At 46.8% G+C, this 21,294-nt stretch overlaps 1 protein-coding gene and 2 long non-coding RNA genes across 6 annotated transcripts in view; 2 read left to right on the forward strand and 1 right to left on the reverse strand.

The window, feature by feature from the left end:
* On the forward strand, nt 1-15,147 carry LOC137449224 (uncharacterized). 3 transcript variants are annotated; one of them, XR_010989332.1, is made up of 6 exons: nt 1-409; nt 727-818; nt 10,986-11,201; nt 11,311-11,579; nt 12,934-13,025; nt 14,868-15,147. It is a non-coding gene; the product is annotated as an uncharacterized lncRNA (long non-coding RNA). The 3 variants fall into 3 exon arrangements; XR_010989331.1 differs by lacking the exon at nt 14,868-15,147 and having other exon boundaries at nt 12,934-14,366; XR_010989333.1 differs by lacking the exons at nt 10,986-11,201; nt 14,868-15,147 and having other exon boundaries at nt 12,934-14,366.
* LOC137449225 (uncharacterized) lies at nt 2,243-20,331 on the reverse strand. Its single transcript, XR_010989334.1, has 3 exons — nt 20,259-20,331; nt 6,028-6,116; nt 2,243-2,888 (listed from the first exon to the last, which is right to left on the reverse strand). It is a non-coding gene; the product is annotated as an uncharacterized lncRNA (long non-coding RNA).
* The window catches only part of NUFIP2 (nuclear FMR1 interacting protein 2), a 14,240-nt gene continuing 13,013 nt past the window's right edge, over nt 20,068-21,294 (forward strand). For both annotated transcript variants that reach the window (XM_068154536.1, XM_068154537.1), the window contains exon 1: nt 20,068-20,358. In XM_068154536.1, the coding sequence (XP_068010637.1) occupies nt 20,178-20,358 (181 nt within the window). In that variant the 5' untranslated portion in view covers nt 20,068-20,177. The remainder of the gene's footprint in view (nt 20,359-21,294) is intronic.

Consider the following 21,294-nt stretch of genomic DNA (forward strand, 5'->3'; position numbering starts at 1 on the left):
CTGGGCCTTAAGAGCTCAGTGGGGCTGCTGGGGGGAAGGAGGCTTACAAGGGAATGGGGAAACTGAGGAAAGGCATGAGGGTGCTGGCTGCAAGGGAAGGAGGCCTTGGCAGCTGGGTAGGTTGGGGAAGTAGAGAGTGAGGGTAGGGGCCTGGACATGGGTCAGGAGGTGGAGAATGAGGGTAGGGGCCTGGGCATGGGTCAGGAGATGGAGAATGAGGGTAGATGCCTGGGCAGCAGTGGGGAGGTGGGGAATGAGAAGCCTAGAGGCAAGTGGGAGCTTGTTGGGGGCAGGTGTGGCAGAGGAGGTTGGGTTTGGGACAGGGCGGCTGGGGTGAGGATACCTGGCTGAGCAGCGCTGCCTCACTGGCTGGGAGCAGCTCAGCTACAGGCGATAATCACAGGAGGTGGTAGGTGTCTGCTTGTACTAACTGTTGTGCAACTGGCCTGACCAAATGGGTGCATTTCAGACTGTCTGCCCTTGGCCAAACTACATCTGGTTTATGGCCAGAAGCGGGGGGGGGGAAGGAAACAGCCCAAGGACCAAGCACATGGCCTTCTGAGGTGTAGTCTTGGCTCTCAGTGGTGGGTTTTGAACTTGGTAGGTTGTTAAGCCTTTGTGTGTTTTGGTATCTCCATCTATGAACTCAAGATAACATGTGGCTTCATGCAGGGATTAATTACTGCATCTGGTAGTCACATATTTGTTTATTTGTTTTTACTGTAGATTACAGCTGGAGGAATTCTAAACAGTCCACCTCTCCCTGTCATGGTGTTTAAGTGCATTGTGCTCCTGTCTGAACAGAGGAAATCACTGAGGTCAGTCTCCCTTGTGTTTATAGTTGCTTTCCCTTTCAGAAATGTGGGGGCAAGGAATCATCCAAATAACCATTTCTGTTGACATCCTGCTAATAAATTAATAGCGACAGTTACATAAGACACGGAGTTTGTAGAAGGTGTGTTGTAGGGATTGCTTCCACTTCTAAATTCAGGGTTGCATCTGAAGGGACAGTGCTCTCACTTATAAAGCACCCTCCAAATACTCACATTTTTGAGTTATCCCCAATAGGAGTAGTAGAATTCTGCAAATCTAGCATTACTGACACTGCTGAAATAAAACAAGCAAACCAAACTTCCTTCTTCTTTCCCCATAAACTAGCACGTATTTTGTACCCTAGGGAGGCTTTGCATCCAACAGGCTTTGAGGGTGATGTCGGATGCTATTGATCTAAACCTTGGATTTACCACTAGACAAGCGGAGCTCTTGGGGACTATTTAACCTGGGCTGGAGGAAACCTGAGGAAAGTTGAGAACAGAGGTTGGCCATAATAGTTGTGGACAACATCTAGAGCTTTGCCAACTTGTCACGTAGTGGTCTGACACTTTGCCTTTCCAAATCCCAAAAGGAAAAGTAAGACAAATGTGGATCACTTCAAACATATGTTGTTTTAAGTATTGGGAGAGGCAAACTAAAGGTTTATCTGATTAGCTCAACCTTGAAGTTGGCAGCTATGACAGGAAACTTGGTTTCATTCATCTGCCAAAGATATTTGTAGCGTATCATTTGACAAGTTAAAAGGCATTTCTGTAATGGCACAAAAATAAAACCATCCACTTTCTGAAACTACAGTTTCTGGCTTCTAAAATAATATGGGTTTGGAGGCATGCTTCTGGGGAAATTAAGGACATGCTTGAAAGGTAAATATTTGTGTTTGCAAATGTTAGAACAATGGGGTTTTACACAAATCTGCTCAGCGTGGCCTATCGGTATAAAATTGTGCTTGTTTTGTCAAATTAGAGGCTATTGTTTGCTTTTGTAGATGGAGAACTAAACAGAGCAGTAAGAACAGGTGATCTGCCCCTGGGGTCACAAGGTAGAACTGAGAATTGGGTTCTTCTGAATCTTGTACTTATTCCTGCAGACAGATTGCCTTTGAAGCTCGTGAATTATGAGAGTAAAAGCTTCAGTTAGTGAGGTCCATGGAGCTAACCCAGTAAACACCAGCAGAGAGTCTGGGCCTCAGCTCTTTGTGTTATGTGTGTAAAAAGGTAACAATAGCTCCAGGTGAAAATCCTTGGAGTATTCAAATGGTGGCTGCACAAAGATGTGAATAATGCTTTACCATTAACTACCAATTATTTTACTTTAAATACCAGACCTGTCTTTGGTATGCATTCAGTGACTGCTTCAACTATAAACAGTGTCATCTCTTGACCACCAGGTTAGATAAAGCCCACGGAAAGTCTAAAGGAACAGACAGTATAAAATTATGGTGTTTATTGTCACCAGCTAAACCAAGCAGGTACCTTCAGCATGCTTTTCCAGCCCTGTGCTGTTAGGCATCCTCTTGCTGCCTTCTCAGATGATTATAGTAGGCATCCAGAAAGTTAGTTTAGCTTAGTTTGCTAATTTTCTGATGCAACAAATGGGTTGTCCAGGGAGGTGGTTGAGGCCCCATCCCTGGAGGTGTTTAAGCCCAGGCTGGATGAGGCTCTGGCCAGCCTGATCTAGTGTGGGGTGTCCCTGCCCATGGCAGGGGGGTTGGAACTAGGTGATCCTTGTGGTCCCTTCCAACCCTGAATGATACTATGATACTATGAAATTTCTTTCATTTAAAGAAGAGCTAAACAAGTTTGTGTATGTCTGCATGTGGGATTAGCACTGGTCTATCTATCAGACAGCTATACCCAACGTTCATTCCATCCAAAGGAGGTGCCAGGGCATCAATAAGTAAAAAGTACAAATTGCCTAGCGGTTCAGCTGGCAGGCAGGACTGGTTTCAACACCTGGTTCCCAATGTGCTGCTGCAGAGCTGGTCCTGGAGTGGAGTCGCACAACATGCCAGTGCAGACAGGACCTTTAAGAGTGTGCATCAGCACTCCATAATCCTGCAGGAGAGGAAGCAGAGAACAATACTATGTCCAACGGAAACTGTGGCAAGAATTTATTCAAGGCGCATTGTAATTACTGGGGCTGGGAATTTGGCCAGGCCATTGGGGTTAACACCCCTACTTCTTCAGAAGTGTCATAGTTTATTTTTTTTTTTGTTGTTAATGACTTTAAGTGATGAGAAGCTTGGCTTTCTGTCTCAGCAGAGTGACACCATCTCTAGAAGCATCAGCTTCTTACAGCAGCGTGAAGATGCTGGTTCAGAACCGACTCAGAGCAGTAATGGTGCCTAGTGCAGTAATCATTGCTTTATAAATACTTTCAGGAGATAAGAAAGATAAGAGTGTGATTAGGGCAGTTTCAGTTGCTGTAATCACAGTCCTACCTTCCTCAGCCTTCAGTCCACATGCTGCTCTAACCTGACCTTCTATCAAGTGAACAAGTGTTAAGTTTCCAAATAAACCATAAAACTTACCAATAAAACTTTATTGTTAATTAGGATCACAGTTAGGAGCTGCAGTTGTCAATGCTGTTGTTTTAGGGAATGTATCATCATACAGGCAGGATGTAATTTAGCCAAATTACAGAGGTGATTTTTTTTCTTTAATTCTTTCATGGCACTGAGGTTTTTGGAATGTGTTCTCTGTGTGCCTTATGTACCCATTTAGAAATTAACTTTCAGCTCGTTCTGTGTTGATGAAGAAGATAAGCACTCGTGTGTTTTAGTGTGTGACCGGCTGTGAAATGCCCTTGTGAGGAACTGTTTTGCTTTTACCAGCTCATGAAACCAGCCATCATTCCTATAGTAGTCTGGTTTGGGCCCTTATTATAGGTTACAAGGTTATACAGGAAAAACATGTTCCAGGAAAAGGCTGGCCAAAATAAATGAGGGAGAGTCTTCCAGATTGATACAAAAGCAGATTACAACATCCCTTCCCTGGGATGAGGATACCATGTCAGAGAGGATTCCTCTGACAGTTTATTATGTCATAGTTACAAAAATGAAGCAATGCTGACATTATTACATAACCTCTTCTGGATTATATGACAACAATAATACTGCTTCACTCTTCTCTCTTACCTTCTCTTTGATTAAATGAACATGTTCCTTGCTGTGCACTTTAGGTTGTCCCGTGAGTCAAAGGAATGGTTTTATCCATTAAGAAATGGGGAACAGTGACATAGAGAAGAAGTAGCCCTTGCAAGGTCATATGGGAAATTGTCAGAGACGTAAACAGAACCTCAGCCCTCTGACTGTCCCACTCTACCCTCTGGGCAAGCAGACAAAAGTGGAAAAGTGGCTTTTGCAATCTGACTCAACAGCTTTTCCTTCCTCAGCAGCTGCCATGCTGGGCAATTACTAATAAATGCCAGGAGGTCATTTCCACCTGAGTCAAACAGGTTTTCAAGGGACTCCAGGTAGGTATGTCTTCTGCTTGTGAGGGCTCCTCAGTGGATCTTTCCAATGGATTTGCTTTGAAATATTGTCAGAGCTTGAAAAAAAAAAATCTTTTTTTCCCAGATGTACATTTCCTCTGGGTACTTTCAGGGTCTTTAATATACATTGCTCAGGGACACAAAGGAATTCTTTTTACCCTCTCTGTAAGAGAATAGCAATAAGCTGATTCAGTTGTTGGGTTTCAGTTTTGTTTTGGGTTTTTCATACCTGCTTTATAGCATATATGCCAAATGAACTGCTGCTAGGCAGTCCTTCCAGAACATCAATACAACATCCTGTGACCTGTGCAGCGCAAGATGCACTGTACTGTTAGATCAGATACTTAAGTGGGGTGCTGGGGTGTCTGTTAAACACAGTTGTAGATAACAATGTTCTTGACTCCTTTTTCACAGCAGAATCAAAATGTGTTCATCCAAAAGCTAATTCTTTTTCCAGGCCATGACAACTGAGTATAAGGAGAGTATGTTCAGGTATCTCAGATGTTTTTCTCTGGAGTCAGTTCAAAATGGCTGGAATGGGCAGCAAGGATCAGTATTGTGGAGAACTTGACCTTGGAGTAAGTGATGGGAAGAAGCAGGACAGGAGAGGCTTGTGTCTTGGCTCTGGTACTCGGATGGACGCGTAAGAAAAGGCCTTTGGCAGAGAAGGGTGAAAGGTGACTAATAACTTGTTACTGGGAGGAAACTCATTCTAGTTATGCAATCTCCAGGTGGCTTTCTTTCTCTGTGAGAAGACACCTTTGGTTAGTTGTCCCCTGGCATTCGCCACTCATGCTGACTTCTGAACAGAAATCTTAAACAATTATTTCTCTGCTTGACTCAGGAAGCTTAATTTGACTTCACAGCAATGAAAATACAACAGCACCTCATTTCTTTGTTCTCCCTCTACAGAATTCCTGCTAGATTTAGTTTTACTTTACCACTTCCCTTTCTTACTGGTTCTTTTTCTGGCTGTCCAGTAGCTCAGCCAAAACAAAGAAACATTTTCCCGTATCTCACTTTTTCCATGGTTTTCTGTGTCCCTCCTGCCACACTTCCAAACATGTCATGGACAAGCTCCACTGAATTTTCCTTTGGTGGTTCAGGATATTGTTGTTGTCTGCTTTAGTCCTTCTCCACAGGTTCCCCCCACTTTTGCTAGCAGAGCCAGCAAAAAAGAGTTTGTTCTGTGCCTGATGCTGTGGGGTTATGGTTAGATGTGTTAGCTCAAAGCCTAGCCTAACAGCCCTGTTGCTGCACTGGCCTTTGTGCTGGACTGGCTGGTGCACAGGTATGTATGCTGCTGACCCTGGTGCAGGGATGTAGCCTCCAAAAGAGCAGCTTGCAGGAGATGACAACTTAAACTGCTGGAGCAAGAGTTGGTGAAACTTGTGGGTTCCTTATTAGCATGGTAGCTATTCCAGTGATCTGCAAAGAACAGCTCTGCTCTTGACCAAATCTGGATCTTCCATTTTATAGGCAAAACAATACATTTTGCAGTGTGATAAACATACTTCCAGGAACTGACTCTTTTAAACTGAGGTGAAATCGTGGCCTTGCTCTCCAGCAATTCTGCAGTTACTTATCTCTGAGACATTGTTTTCCACCCTTGAATAAGATTCTAGACCAGAAGAAGAGTTAGACTGCATACAGATTAACAGATCTGTTGCTAGTATCTCTGGCTACTGCAGCATGACTCACCCATCAGTGCTTGTCAGTGTCTGATGTGACCTCATTGAAAGCTTCAACATCTCTTATGTGAAGGCAGGATGTAATCCAATATGGGAATCCTAAATAGGTGGAGAATGAAGTTCTGAGACTGATAATGCATACATCATAAACATCCCCCTGATGTGTCCTCAGCAGAAATACTTCTGCAGATCTCTTCATGCTAACTCTGCCTTTCCTATGCTTCTATTTAAAAAACCACCTGTAACTATCCCAGACAGCAATAGAAATCTGTGCTGCTGGGGAAACCTAGCACTGGATGGGACAAGTCAGAGAGAAGGTGATCTGTTATTTGTAAGGGCAAGAAAAAGATGATGCTTCCTTTTTAGGTACCACTGTTTCTAGAGGCTTTTTCTGTTTTTCTGTTTCTGGTCTGCTGGTTGAGGGAGACAGGTGAGGAAGCAGCAAGAAGGGCCATGATAAAGGGAATGAATGAGTGCATTAGCATGTGGTACCTTACATGTGTAGCTTAGATATGTAGCGTGATGATGAGACAAAAAGTGGGAGGCGAGAGGAGCTGAAAAATCAGATGGGTTTCTTCAGCTGCTGTTTGCTGAGTAAATGTGAGGCTTGTGCTCAGTGCCTCTGCTCCCTTCCCATGGGCTCTTACACACTAGCTTATAGTAGCAACAGTGCTACTCAGTCTGTACCGAGCCAGTTGCTGGCACTTAAATGGCAGAACCCACTCCTAGTAAGAGGCACAGCAGAAAATACTGTCCTCTCACTTGCTACAAAGGGAACTTCTGGTCTCTAAAAGCAGAAGGCTGGTGGTGTCCCACAGGTAGCTGCTGCCACTTGAACACATGGTTGAAACTGAAATCCCAAGCCACTGGTCCAGCTGCTGTCCTTAGAATATAGGGATGTCTGTTGCTGTTTTGCTCTAGACTATTTCTGTATATGGCAAAGTTGTCAGTGCCAGCCTGGCTGCTTTTTCCATGAGCAGCAACAGTTGCTGCCTGTTGGTTTCCCCAACTCACTGTCCTCAAAGCCGCGCTCCTCACTTGCTGCAGTGAAGAACCCAGAGCCCGGCACCTGATTTCTGCTTCAGTGGATCACTCTGCAATCCTCTAATTCTTGTGGTAGCAGCTTCTTATGTAACACTTAGAAAAGTAAAGAGTGTCTGGTATGGCAGGACAGAAAGACATCCTGCACTGAGGGCTTATCCTTAGGAAATGGAGCAGAGCTGCTTTGTCGCAAAGCATTCAGTAACCTTGCAGAACTCATTGTGCCTTCTGCTGCACTGTGGGATGGACCCTGGCACCTGTCTGAGTGTCGGTCTGTCCTTGACATAGACCTCCTCTTCTGATCAACTCTTACCTGATGAGGTTTTTTTCTCTACCCTTTGCACTAGGATGATAGATTTTGGGGAGACAAAAATCCTGTTCTAAGCAGATCTATTTTGCATTCTGGTCCTTCTTTAAGGAAGGCATAGGAGGGCACGGAGTCAAGGCATGTGTGTGATTTGTAAGAAGGAAACAGGCAACCTTATGCCTTTTCATCCATGATACCCTACCACAAAGAAAAGCCAGATAAGATCTGCTTAGCTCTTTTGTGAATCCAGAGTGAAATACACAATGGCTTCACTGGGCTCTGCCCAGTTTCTAGCTCATACACACAAAATGCAGCTAGCTCTAGAAATTAATGTGTCTCTGCTGCTCTTTGTGCAGAGGCCAAGGTCTTGAATTTTAGAATCTCGATGGACTTTTCTTTCTTATGCTGAAGCACACCTCCAGTTCTAGTAGAATCCTTCTCATAGATCAAGCTCAAACCTCACTGCTGCTCCCAGTGCTGGAAATGGACAGACACCATTTGTGAGTGCCTGAATACCCTGAGTCACCGATTCCCAGCTGGCATGTGTGCTGCAGTTTTCATTTCTTCCTTTACGACTGCACTCCCTAGAGGAGACTGGGAACAATTGCAGTTGTCAGCTGAAGCCTCTTAGGTGCCCTTGTTTGGATCCACACAATTGGTGGACAACCTCTGCCTACGTCTATGGGGTGAGCTGCCTGTGATTTGTTACTCTGTGCCTGGTGTTTCCACACCAGAAAATAGAACAGGGTGAAGGAATATTTTAAACTGCGTTTTATTTATGTTTGCTAGTAAAATATCTGTGTTGTGGAGGTGGCAGTGGGATGTCTTCATTAAGTGGTGAAGACAAGTGATGATTCCAATAATGCTCTCACAGTAAGAGAAACTGTGTGAAAATGGATGAAACCTAAGGACCTAGGTAGGTGGTGAGAGGTAAAATAGTCACTCCCTACTCTGGCAGAGCTCTGCTAGCAGGAGTGTGGGTCCACCATGCAGGAGCTGACAGGTTATCCATTCTGTCAGACACTTGTCATGCTGTGTTTGTTATCCTGCTTATGCAGTGTCCCAAAGCAAGGCTGCTCAGCAGGGAAAGAATGCAACACGTTGCTGTGTTATTTCATCTCACCAAAACGTTTTCACTATGTAATGCTTACTGCTAGTCTTGTGCATGGCTCTGGGGAAAGCTGAAACACCAAACAACACTTCATTGAGCTTTTTGACCCAATAGGTCTTGACATGTTGCTGCTGGACACGTCTCTGTGTCTGAGCTGAGCTGCAGCAGTTCCATTCTGTCCTGCTAAAATAACAACAGATTAAACAATACTGTTCTGCTCATGCCATTTCTATCTGTTGGGTAGAAAGTTAAATTCTTACTGAACTAGTTTTAATTTGTGTGTCATAAAATATTAGCTAATGCTCAGCTGATTTCACTGGTCTGCAGATGGTAACATATGTAATATGGACAGATTAATGCTTGCCTGGGACCAAATGTGTTAAAGCAGCTCCTTCTACTGAAACACCCAGGGAAACACAGTGATGCTCTGTAAGTCAAACCTTTGTTTGCAACAGGTTGCCAAGTGTTTGCCTGGGACAGTCCATCCTGTCAGCAGGCGCCAGTCCTGCTGTGGAGGAGAGCTGTGGCTGTGCTGACTCACAAAAACAGGTGCAAGTTGCGTCAGCAGAGTAAGGAGTGGCTCACCTTAGGAGCAGGATCTAGGTTTTAGTGTGAGAACTCTTAAAGGACCCTTGGAAGAAAGTTGGGGTGAAAATATGAGAGAGACTTTGAAGTCTGGTTCCTCTTCAGCATGAAATGGTGGTGATAACAGTGTGCACCTATCAAAGGCTCTTGGGGAAATGGCTTACAGCTAAAGACAGCAGTGGTCCTAAGGAGGAGTTTTCTGGGGAGGGATGGCTGACAGCTGTTCAAAACCTTGCACATACAGTTACTTGCTCGTTCCTTCTTTATAGATCTGACTTATCTGTCCCTGTCTTAAACACATATTTTAATGTGTTCTTTTCTTTTCTCATCTAACTCACTTTTCATATCCTTTGAGCTTCCATTTTTATCTATGGGCTTCATTCTATTAAATCCAGTTGCTTTGGCTTCTGATCTGCCTGTGCTTTGCATCTGCAACCACAGCCCCAGCAAACTTGGCAACCAACCCTTGGGCACTAGAGAAAACAACTGTCTAGACCAGGCACCTTCTGCCCAATGCCCTGGATGGACCCCAAAGCTCCCAGGCATCAGTCTGTGTTCAGAATAACATGTTGCTATGTAAATGGCTCCTTTTTGCTCTTCCTTCTACCTCCAGAGTAACATGCAATAGCCTAATGTTTATTGATCTTTTGCAAAGGTATGATGAAAAGGAAGATGGATAAAAATCTTCTCTGGAGTCTTTGTGGACTCATAATTGCATCTACCCACTCCTAGGGAGTGAGGGAGTCCAGAGAACAAATAACACCTTCTGCAGACCTAGAAACAGCACAAGCTGGAGGACTGCAATGCAAAAGCTCTTCTGGTATCCAGCAGAACTCAGAAAGATGTATTGCTCTTTTCTAAAAGGATGAGGAAATCCAACCTTAGTGTAGAGTCCTCTAACATAGAAAGGGCAGAGAAGCCTTAGTGCAAAGTCACAAGCTGTTCTCCACAGGCCCTTTTGCCCTAGGCAAACACAGGGCCTGTCAGCGTCCTGCAGCTTACTGTACAGAGATGTGACCAAAATAGCTCCACAACTTCACAATGTGGCTAAAAATAGCTTGCAGGTCAGCTCTTTTCTTAGAGGTAGTGTGACATCAGTGGGAGAGCACTCTTGCTGCCATTCAGTGCAGGTAGAACTGGGCAAACAGAGGGGGAACTGCAGCAGTTTAATTAGCTAAGAAGCCTTGAGGAAAGAGGTGATAAAGGGTGGGAAAGGACTAAGGAGGTGTAGCAAGAGAGATGGACCAAAGCATCGAAGGCCTGGGCAGGCCCTCAGCCCCTGAGCAAACTAGTGTGCTTATACACTGACAACTTTTCCCTAGGGTTTTATTTCCATGATGTTTAAGAGGCATCAGTCTGCCCATTTGTGTCTCATCGTGGCCAGTGTCAGGATGTGTCACTGGGCTGGCCAGCTAGCCAGGAGCAGCATGCTTCTTACTCCTCATTTTCAGACACATGACATCACCTCTGGACACTATGGCTGTGGCAACAGCAAGTGTGTTTGGGTGTAGCCATTTAACCAGAGAGATGATCTTTCACATGCTAATTTACACACAGTTTGCACAAGGGAGAAACCTGGATGACTCTGAGTTCTGAAAGATCTCATTATTAGTTCTTGGGCCCAAACACAACACAAAATGCTGATTTTTATGGGGTCGAACTGACTGTTGCCATAAAGCTTTGCATTGTACCACAGGAGCAAAGCTGCTTGCCGTGGTCCTCAGTGTTTTAGTCTCTGCTGTGTATACTAAATCTGGCCAGGGAGATAAGTCTCTGCCAAGTTTGGAAGTGAAGTGCCTGATCTGAAATGTTACGGGAATCGAATGTAGGTTAGGAGGGGTTTGCCGTGCCTGCAGTCACCTGCCTGGCTCAGGGAAGGGTACTGCAGCAGGCAGCGCTAGCGAGAATTTCCTTTGTGCTGCAGGTTTCATACCTTGTGATTTTTATGGTGCTGAAAGAGAGGAAGGAGGTGACAAAACTGAAACATTGAGGCCAAGCCATTACTGTCAGAGGAGGACAGAGTGCTGTAGCCATTCAGATGTGGCAGAATGCACTTGCTGATGCTGCTACCAGGAAGCCTGAGAGAAGTGTGACTGAACGACAGCAGTGCGCATGTGCCTTGGGAGAAAGGAGGCTATCTGTAAGCTCTTGCAATGCTTTTCTCTGCCCAGCAACATCGTTGCTTCTTTTCCTCACATTCTGCTTAAGCAGCTGTTCTGCATTTATGATCTGATCTCTTCTTCATATAGGGCCATCTTCACACCGAGACAGCTTAATTGTAACAGCAGTTAGCTGAGATGAAGGACAGCTAGGACCTCATGTTTGCTTTGAGCAAATGCTATAAATAGAGCAAAAGCTCTATAGTGACTGTTCTCTTGAAACAGTGTGAGAGCTTTGAAGGCCAGCCCTAGTCTCCACCTAGCAAAATGGTTCCTGTTGCCTTGAAAGAGGGAAAATATCAACCAAATACATCTCCAAACTGACAGATGTCCAGAATTCCCTCCATAAGATCAGCTTGGTAAGGATTTCATTTGATGCATAGCTAAGCTGTGATGAAAGTAAATTGCCTATAAGAAAGGAAGTTCTGCATCCCTGGCTGTGCTTCTAGAACATTGTGAAGCTGCAGGCTGCTTCCATTTCAGACTGTAGTTACAATGGGTTATAGGTAAAACCAACTCAATTCCCCTCCCATAACCATCTAGCAGAGTCATTTGTGAGCACTGTAATCCTGCTCTTGCCACAGCCTGTGCCTTCCCTTCAGTGAGAGTTGCTCCCTGCTCTGCCCTGCCTAGCTTGCAAATGTAGCTCACCAGCCTGCGCTGCTTTGCAAAGGCACTGCGTAGGTCATGGGAGGAGGAGGCAGCTCAGCAACCTGCCCATCCCAGCCAGTCACGAAGGCTCTGTGCTGCTTAAGCTTCCTGGAGTTTTTTGCCACGTGAATCGTGTGTGTATAAAACTTTGTTGTTTCCCTAAAGGCTCTGCCTTTTGCAACAGGAGGTCATTTCCCAGTGGGGAAAACAGGCTGTTGATGTGGTAGGCAGTCAGCTTGTCCCTTGGATAAGGTCCAGAGCTGATTAGTTTGGGTGCAGCAGCGTGTTAACACAGGCAGAATGCACCCAGACTGGCTCCTGGCTAGATAGTGCTGATCTCCCTACACTGCTTGCCCCTGTCCCCACTTCAGTGTGAGCTCTGGTCTCTCTCCTTGCCTGTGCTGGCATGCTCACAGTAAACCATCATTTGCACCCAGTGCTGCCTGCCTCTAGCCCTATTGGTGGCAAACTCTCCCAAAGCAAACAGTGATTTGCCTGTCTGCACTGACTCAGCTACGCTGAAGGCAGGAAGGAATTGGATCTAAATCTAGTTCAGTAAAGTCTATAGGTAAAGAAAAGCCTTCCAGAGAACAGACTAAAGCATTTTTAAAGGGACTTGACACTGTCCCAGGAAGTGCACTGAAGTGAGTAATGCTGCATTAGGCAAGAGCCTACCCAGGAGCCATTAATCTCAACATCTGCAGCCCTGTGGTTGTAAGCACTGGGGGGTTTCTTCCCCTGCCTGCAATTACTAGCTAGCAACTGGGAATTCAAAGGAATCTGGGCTATCTTTAGGAAGCAAGTATGTACTCTCTGTCTCCTCTCAGGAAGCAAGGTCCTTCTTTACAGCCTGTCATGGCAAGGGGCTCACAGATAAGGAAAAGGGCAGGAAACCTGCTGGGCTTCACTTCTTAGCAACTCTAAATATTTTCCATAGTCCTAGCACTGTGAGTCAGCATTTCTGTAGCCTAGACTTGTTTACAGCAGCAATTGCTGTGATGGTACTAGGCAGGTGGGGTGTGGAGGTATTTGTGTGTGTGAAACAAGAAACTTTTTGCTTAGGTGCAAGTGGGAAAGTTACCAACTGCCTTTCCAAAATGGGGAGCAAAGGACTGGATACCCTGGATGGTGACTGCAGTGGAGCCATTTGCAGGGTAAGGAATTTCCTAGAGTGAATAAGGGAATCTGAACTTTGTAAGCTGTATGTATTGTGTTGTTTAGTTTAATTCAAATGGGAAGGGGTTAAAAAAAGGAGAAAGTTAAAAAAGGACTCTGCAAAGATTTGGGATTAACAGTATAGTGGATAAAAGTAACACTTCTTGCCTCAAGTGGTCACAGATTGATTTTGCCTTGGCCTGACCAGACTGGTTGCATGGCAGGAAGGCTGCCAAAACTATACAGGTAGCAGACCAAAGGTTGAGGTTTCTATTCCAGGCCTGTGCCTGCCCTGGAATAAGGAACTCGAACTGTTGGGTATCTGAAATCATCACATAAAAGCTTTCTGCCTATGCCTGGCTGGTCAGTCAGGCTGGATCCAATGGCAAAGGGAGGTAACATCAAAACCATTATGGGCTGGCTTAGATCTGCAACCTCAGTTCTGCAAAGGTATTTATTTTGAAAATTCTAGTTTCCATAGCAATGTAGTGCTGTTCTCTCTCCTATTACTCCAGTCTCAGCAGCCATTAGAGAAACTATCAGTGAGGCAAACCTTAGCATTTTTTATCTTGAGTAATTTTATATATGTTGGTTCCTAAGTGAATCAGAGCCAGTTAGTCAAGGATTGACTCATATCCTTTCCTGGGGCCAACATGAGGTTTATTGCAGTGTAAAGATGATAATGAGGAATGAATATTATTAATTGGACTTGGTGCATGAATTCTTATGCTGCTTTCCAGTAGAGTAAGGGTCTCCTGTCTAGAATTTTGGTTCAGTTTTAGTTGAGTTGTTTAAGTGATGTCTTTAGATTTCACTTGTGCTTCACTGTAGCTTCATTCAATGTATGGAATAAGAATATTATGCCCTAAAGAAACTCTTTAAGGGTTGCTGGGTTACACTATTCAGCTGCTGCTCTCCACCCCAAAGGCAACTTTTGGACACAGCCTCTTTCCCTTTGTCAACAGAGACAGCGCTTATGGTTCGTTCATTCTTCTGTTTCAATGTCTAGAAAAATAAAAAGGCAGTTTGTTAAAACAAAAGTTTTTGAGTTTTGTGGTTTGGGTGGGTTGTTGGTTGGGTTGGGTTGGGTTGGGTTTGTGTTTTGGTTTTGTTTTTCCTTTCTTTGTGGTGTTTTTGTATGTTTCCTGGTGCATCTTGTCTTCCTGGTCAAGGAGCTACTGGTCTTGCCAGAAGAATAGTTATGCAGGTTGGAATGTAAAAATCCCAGACTTAACCCTGCAGCAATGATGGCATGCAGAAAGCAAAGATGATTTATTCTGATGGTGTAGCTTGCCTTTTAAGGAAATGGTTTAGTGTGTTCTTTTTCCTATATGAATTGTATCTCCACCTGGGGACCTGTGCCAGAATAGCTGTTCCACAAACCTTTTGCTGTGAGCAGTAGCCTTTGCCCTGCAATTCAGTCCTCATGAGCAGGTAAGCAGTGAAGTAAGGAAACTGGGAGAGCAGGAGTAGGGCTGTAGACCAGATTCCAAGATAAGGAAGCAAGGCTAAAGAGGAGGCGAGCACGCTAGCCTTTGACTGTTGTCTTCAGTGCTGCCACTTGGTAACTAAAATACCTGAATTTGATAAATTGGATCATAGATCAAACAAGTTGAGGATGCAAAAATCCCTCTATTGAACCTAGATATTAACAGATGTCTGCTCTCCAGTGACCATGGCTTGCCTTGCAAGTCATTACCGGTCTCTAGTGCCTTGCATTTTCCTCCCTGTCTAGCCTGAGCCATCAAGCTGCCTTGTTTATATTCGGTTAATAAGTTATTCAGAGTAGATGGTTTAATTATGAATAAATTCTGCCCCCTGCTTCTATTTGACCTCTCCAGGTGCTGGATACCTAGCAGAAATCTCCTCTGAAGTCCTGAGAGGTAGAAGCTCACTTGTGCACTGAAGAACGATAGATACTAATCCTTCCAAACCCTCTATTTTAGATGTTAAATATTTGCTTTGAGCTCAGTTGTGCCCATACTGTGAGAATACTAATATAACACCTTGCTCTTCACAATGTTGCATGTCAGTGACTTCTATATATATATATTTATGCAAAGCATTAAAAGGTGGTTGCTTATCTTTTAATTTACCTTCTCTTATTTTCTTCATGTTCTTGTGCCCTTCCCTTCATGTTTTCAGATAAGGTGAACAAAAGTTCTCCCAACTGCTATCTCTAGGCTATGTATTCTGTAATACCTTCACTGGGGACTTTTTAATTCACTTCCTTGGAGCTGAATGGTCTCAGTCTTTTTAATTTTCCTTCAGACAAGGCCTATTCTCAATCCCTAATCTTGTAGCCAACCAGCCTCGTCACATAATGAAACAGCCATCATAGTGATAACCCTTCCAGAGTCCATGTTCTGCTGATGCCAGGCATTGTGAGGCTGGAGATCCTGCAAACACACAGACTGAGTTCTCCATATGCCAGATGCAGACAGGCACAACACATTTAAAAAACAGTAATTAAAACAATCCCCATTTGAAAATTATACGTGCTTGGTGTGCACATGGCATGAGAATGCAATGCAAGTGGCTAGCGACCTTGTGACTGTTGTGTTTTATAACAAGATAAAAAGTGCCTGGGTTTTGCAGACTGAGCTTTTTCTCATTTGTCTTCCAGAGGTCAAAGTCCACCACAAGCAGTTACTGACACAATCCCCCATGTAAGTCAGGGCAGACTGCCTGTGTCAGGCCCCACCAGCAAGGTAGCTTTGGAAGGTGTTTGTATGGATTCCTCTGCAGTCCTCGTGATGATCTGAGGAAGCAGGAGGAGATCCAGAACTGCCTGAAAGCCCAGAGACAGAATTCTTTGAAATCCCAAACAAGTATTGATGAAAGGCTTGGCCGAAGCCAATTTCCTGTCCTCCCTCCTATGCTGCTTCTTGTATGTCCAAGAAGCTGCCTCCACTTTATACAATTGCACTCCAGTAAACAATTTTTCATGCAGATACGGGCAGCAGATGTTACTCATGCCTGTGTGAACACTTTAATGTGTTTACAACAGGGGACGCTCCTCAGATCTAGTCCTATTAAACAATGGATGTAGCCACCAGAAGGAAGTCCCACTGGTTACAGCTGTTCTGTTAGAGCCTGCTCAAAACACTTTGAAGGATGGTCACGCCATCCCTCTTCAGGCACTCAAGAGGATTGACTCACAAATATGAGCAAAATAAAATTAGATGGCTTAAGTGGCTGCAACCCCAGCTGTAGCCCCACTGCCCAATTCCCAGAAGGGGTCGTCCCTGCAGCAGTGTTGGCTCTACAAGGCAACTCCAGAGCTGCTGTAGCATTCTTAAGGGCATTAATACTTGTCTGGCTCCTTTGTGAAACAGTTCAGGGAGCTTAACCAGAATAAAAAGGTGCACTTTTTCATCTGAGGAGTTGCCAAACGTGGCCACAGAAATAGCAGTGGTGCTGTGAGGGCAGGGCAGAAGCAAGCAGGCAAAGGGAGAGGGATGACCTTCCCCTTTAGGAGCTTCCCTTTGCTGCATCACAAAACTATGCCCTATGGTTATTTTTGGTGCTGGGCTGCCTTAGTTTTCTGGGGAGTGAAGGAAGGATTGATGTAGTGTGCTTATGGTATTTGGAAGTTAAGGTTTATAGGGGAAAAAAAATATAAATCTTGGTTCAGCATGGTGGAAATGCTGAAATTGTTGAGGATGTGAAAGATAAGCATCCCCAGTATCCTTGCCTACTGCTCAGTAAAGGGTTAAATCCTTTTGTTGGTTTGTGTTTGGGGGTTTTGTTTGTTTGTCTGTTTGCTTTTATTGGCTGCTTTTTAAGAGCTAACCCAAAGCCTACTACCAAGTCTCCTCTAGAGGAAGAAATCTTTAAAGAGCCCAGCTTTGTACCTATAAATAATGTACATAGCACAGCACAAAAATGGAGTCAAGGAGAAGCTCCACCTTAGCTGGAGGCTAGTATTGTGAGCTCTCTGAGGACAGTGGTACCCCTGGCCAGGCTGAAGGCTGCTAGGAGGCGGCAGCACTATTGCCCTATTGTCCATCTTGACTTCTGAGATCTGAGTCTTCCTCCAACATTTGAATATCAGCTTGGGAATAACTATCTCCTTGAGTGCTTTGTTGTGTTAGAATATAGAGAATTTTGCTACAAATGAAAACACTGTGACCTAAACCAAAATAATAGATAAGTGCCCCACATTTTGTCTGAGTGCCCCTCCCCATATCCATAAATAGGGTAATTGTGATGCTTCCCAACTCTGAGTTTGAAACAGGAGACAAACACAAGAACTATGACAAAGCTAGTAGTTTGCCTTTTATTTACCCCCATGGATTCATTGGATAGCTTCAGTTTTAACTTAAACACTTAATGGAAATGAAATGTAGTGTCTACCAGAGGGTTGGCTTTGAGATGAAATTATTTATTCTCAGAAAATCACTGAATAGCTTCTCAGTTTGGCTGCATTTTCATACAGATTCAAAACTCATCTCGGGTCAGACACCCCAGGAAAACTTTCTCCTGATTTCTGTAGTGGTTGATTCATTCCTCACTGCCTTCATTCTGCAGCTTTAAATGGCAGGTTTGCTGAAAAGCCCTCTGCTTCAAAGCCATGTAAAATAAAGCTTTGAATAAATGACTGAGTTAGAAATTATGCTGGCTGTACCCAGCTTTGTGCCTGGATGTGGGAATACTTGGCACTGGAGGTGGAATTCCAAGGAAAATTACCTCTTTGCTTTTTTATGAGACCCCAGTGGCTTGCCAAACTCAGAGCAGTAAGGCAGGAAAAGTGCTCAGATGAGGCAGAAATCTCTACTTTTCCCTTTCCATGTCCCAAATAACTGTTGATTATTAATTCACAGCATAACTGATGCAAGACTGTGCTAGTGATGGGGTTGATACCAAGCATAGCCTGTGAAAACTACATATCCCAGCATGGCAGAAAGGAAATGCAGGGTTGCAGCACAGCACTGCACACTGGAACTTGTAGTACCTGTGAACTGCAGCTTGGCATGGAGCTGGGCTCTGCCCCACTGTCCATGCAACTACCTATTAATGTGCAGTCAGGCACCTCTCAGTGTGGGAGGCCTGGGATGCATTTACTTGCAGTGTTACTGAAGGTGATGAGCCCCAGGCCATCTTTGGATTTTAAGCAAGCTTCAGTTAATATAAAACTGACACTTACAAGGAGCAAAGCAGTTGCTTTGTCTTTCCCAGCAGCAAGCCCCACTGCCCTCTGTATTGAGCTTTCTGGTACACGTGTGTGTGTGGAGCTGACTTGTCCGTTATTGTTTGCTTTCTCCACAATCTTTTGAAGTTTATGTCTTCAAGCCAGTTCCTTATATTGAAAATAAATTCTTCCAAGCCACCAATAAAATGTCAACTGTTATTAAAGCCTGACTCCTCATTTTAAGACTTGTTTCCCTAGTAATGTGAGGTCACTCTGTGAGTCAGAGCTTGAAAGGACCGTTACTCCTGAGAGCATGGGTAAAGCCCGAAGTTCACAGTTGCTTGCTTCAGTGGTTTCACTGCATTTTAAATGGCTTTGCATTGTGCTGAAAGAAATGTAAACTGTGGGGACTGCTTGGCACTGAACTGACGCTATTCAGGTGCCTCAATCTTGGAAAAAATCCTCTATATTAATGCAGAAGTTGGTATTTCTGGTAGTGAAAGTTTAAACTCCTGTGTGCTCAAGAGGAGACTGGAGTGGGAGGCAGGGCTTGAGGCATAAACCAAGCCATGAGAAGCAAGAAAATAGCATTTTTGTGATCCTCTAAGCAGCCTGTTTACTCTTGTTATGCACATTCATTATTTACACAATCTTTAATTACACAATCATATTTTGTCACTCTTCCTCCCGATTTGGTGGACACACTGTGTGTTTGGAGGCACTTCAACACACTGGAGTAGGGAACAGCTGGGAGTAGGACTAACTCCAGCCTGTATGTGTCAATTGCGGTTTTCCCCATCCTTCTCTGCCCTTTTCCTACCCTTCTAATTAACTCCTGCCTCAGTTCCCCACTGCCCTGCATTCAAAGCAGACCCTTTGTCTCGGTGCCGCCCGACCGTCCGTGGAGAATCCTTCGGTCTGTTCGCTCTCCTGCCTCGGCACTGGGGAGGGCACGGGAGCCGCAGGCCCGGAGAGGCCATCCGAGGGGAAAGTCCGGCCGGCCTCCTCCTCTCAGGGCAGAGGCAGGAGTTCAGATCACTGAGCTGCCAGCCCCCGCTGAACACGCTGCAGGGGGCTGCATTTGTATGAAATCTGTTAACAGATTCAGAAAGGTTTCAAGGCGTCTCCCCGCTTCTCTCTAAGGCTTTGCAACAACTCAACTGTGATTTTGTTAGCATTAAAGGCTTAGGACTTCTCCGAAGTGGGGATGACCAGCTCCTGAGCTTCCTTTTTCCTCCTAAACCCGGTACCAAGCACGCATGGTGCCCCGCCAAGAGCCTCCGGCCCAGGGAGCGGCGGGTCTGGCCCGGGCTGCGCTACTGCCGGGCGGGCTGCGGGGGGAGCCCGGGAGCAAAGCGGGGCTCCGGCGGGAGCTTCCGCGGCTCAGCGGCGTCCTTCCCGGGCTTCCCATGACCGGGCATCTCAGGGTGCTCTCTCCTCTCGTCTCTGCTCGAATATCCTCCAACGTATCCCTGCTGGACACTATTCCAGTAACCCCTGCCCGCTGCAGGCACCCGCCTCGTACCGCCTGGCCGCGGTTTATGTGCTCATTTAGGGTGAAACGGGACTGTGCTGCGCCCTAGGCTGCCCTCCACGCCGCGTCGGCAGGCGAGGCCGCGGCGCCGGGTTATGAAATAGCCGGCTCCTACGGGAGTGAGAGAGGGGAGTGAGCCTACTTCAGCCACGCTTGTGCAGGGAGGGAAATTACACCCACCCGCTCCAAGGCGGCCCCATTTCCGGCAGCGCGGCCTCACCTGCCACTGCCCTCTTAAAGAACAGGGACACTCGAGCCCAGTCCCTCAACGCTACCTCAACTCTGCTCTCGGCCGGCGCTTCCTTTTCCGCCGGGCGGGCGGGGCGGGGCGGGGGGCGGTCTCGGCGGCGCGGCTCGCTGATTGCAGGGCGGGCGCTGCCAGTCCGCTGCCGCCTCCCCCGCGCCAGCCGCGTCCCCGCGCCGGAGCCAGCAACGGCCCAGCAACGAGCGCCCAGCCCGGCCCGGCCACGCCAGCCACCCCCCATGGAGGAGCAGCCCCACCACCACCATCATCACCACCACTACTACTACGGCCACCACCACCACCACCCGCAGAGCGCCTACCTGTCGCCGTCCGACGGCCGAGCCCAGCCCAAGCCGCCGCTCCGACACGAGCACAAGCACGGCGGTCCGCCGCACCAGGAGACGCCGAAACGGAGAACAGGTCCGGGACTGGGCGGCGGGTTGGGGCCTGTGACCTTCGTGGGGTGGCGGTGGCGGGGCCCTCCTCCTTTACCGCCTCCTCCCCCGGCCCGGCTGGAAGCTTCTCCGCCGCGCTGGGGCCGCTTCCTGTCCGCCATGTTGGGGCCGGCGCGGCTGCGGGAACCTCGGGGCCCGCCGGCACCGTCGCCGCCCGCTGGGCACGTGGGGCTGGGCCGTGCTGCCCCGAGCCGGGGCCGCGCCGAGCCCTGCCGGGGAGCGGGGGTGGTGGCGGAAGGGGGACGAGGCGCTGGTTAAAAATTGATGAGCGTAAAAATCAATGAGTCAGATAAGGCAGAGGGGCCCGGCCCGGCCGGCGGCAGCGGGGAGGAGGTGGTGCGGCCTGGTGGGGCCTGGCCCGGCCCGCGGGCCTTGCCCAGCCGCCGCCCGTAGCCGGGGGAGCGCAGGGGCTGGCTCTGCTTTCCCTGCTCTTCCCGGGTCAGGAGAGGGGCCGAGCCGAGCCGTGCTGGTGGCTTGGCTGGGCGGCCACGCCGCAGAGGCGGTGGCTGGGCAGTCCTGGCTACCGGGGAGCAGGGCGGGGAAGCTGCTCTCGGGCAGGGCTGGAGACCCCATCGCAGCCCTGGGGTTCTGCCCGGCTGCTGCATCTTATAAACCCCGCTGGGGATTAGTGTGCGTTCAGAGCGAGTGCGTGATTGCCAATGCCGCCGGAACGCTGTGGACTTTTTATTTGTTTTATGTTTTTTTCCTTGAAATTTTGATTTACATAACGAGGCGGGAGATGGGCTGGCACCCGGAGCGGGGCTGGTACTGCCCCACAGCCAGGCGCCGTGCCCCCGCGTACAGCCCTCGGAACAGGCTGGGGGGGGGAATCTGGCCAGTCGCATGCTAAAATAAGTTACTGAGCAAAAATAAATGGAGGGGTTATTTCACCCTTCACAGG

The sequence above is a fragment of the Melanerpes formicivorus genome, unplaced genomic scaffold (assembly GCF_026170545.1).
Source record: "Melanerpes formicivorus ecotype bairdi unplaced genomic scaffold, bMelFor1.0.p_v2 SCAF_29, whole genome shotgun sequence".
NCBI classification, from domain to species: Eukaryota; Metazoa; Chordata; class Aves; order Piciformes; family Picidae; genus Melanerpes; species Melanerpes formicivorus.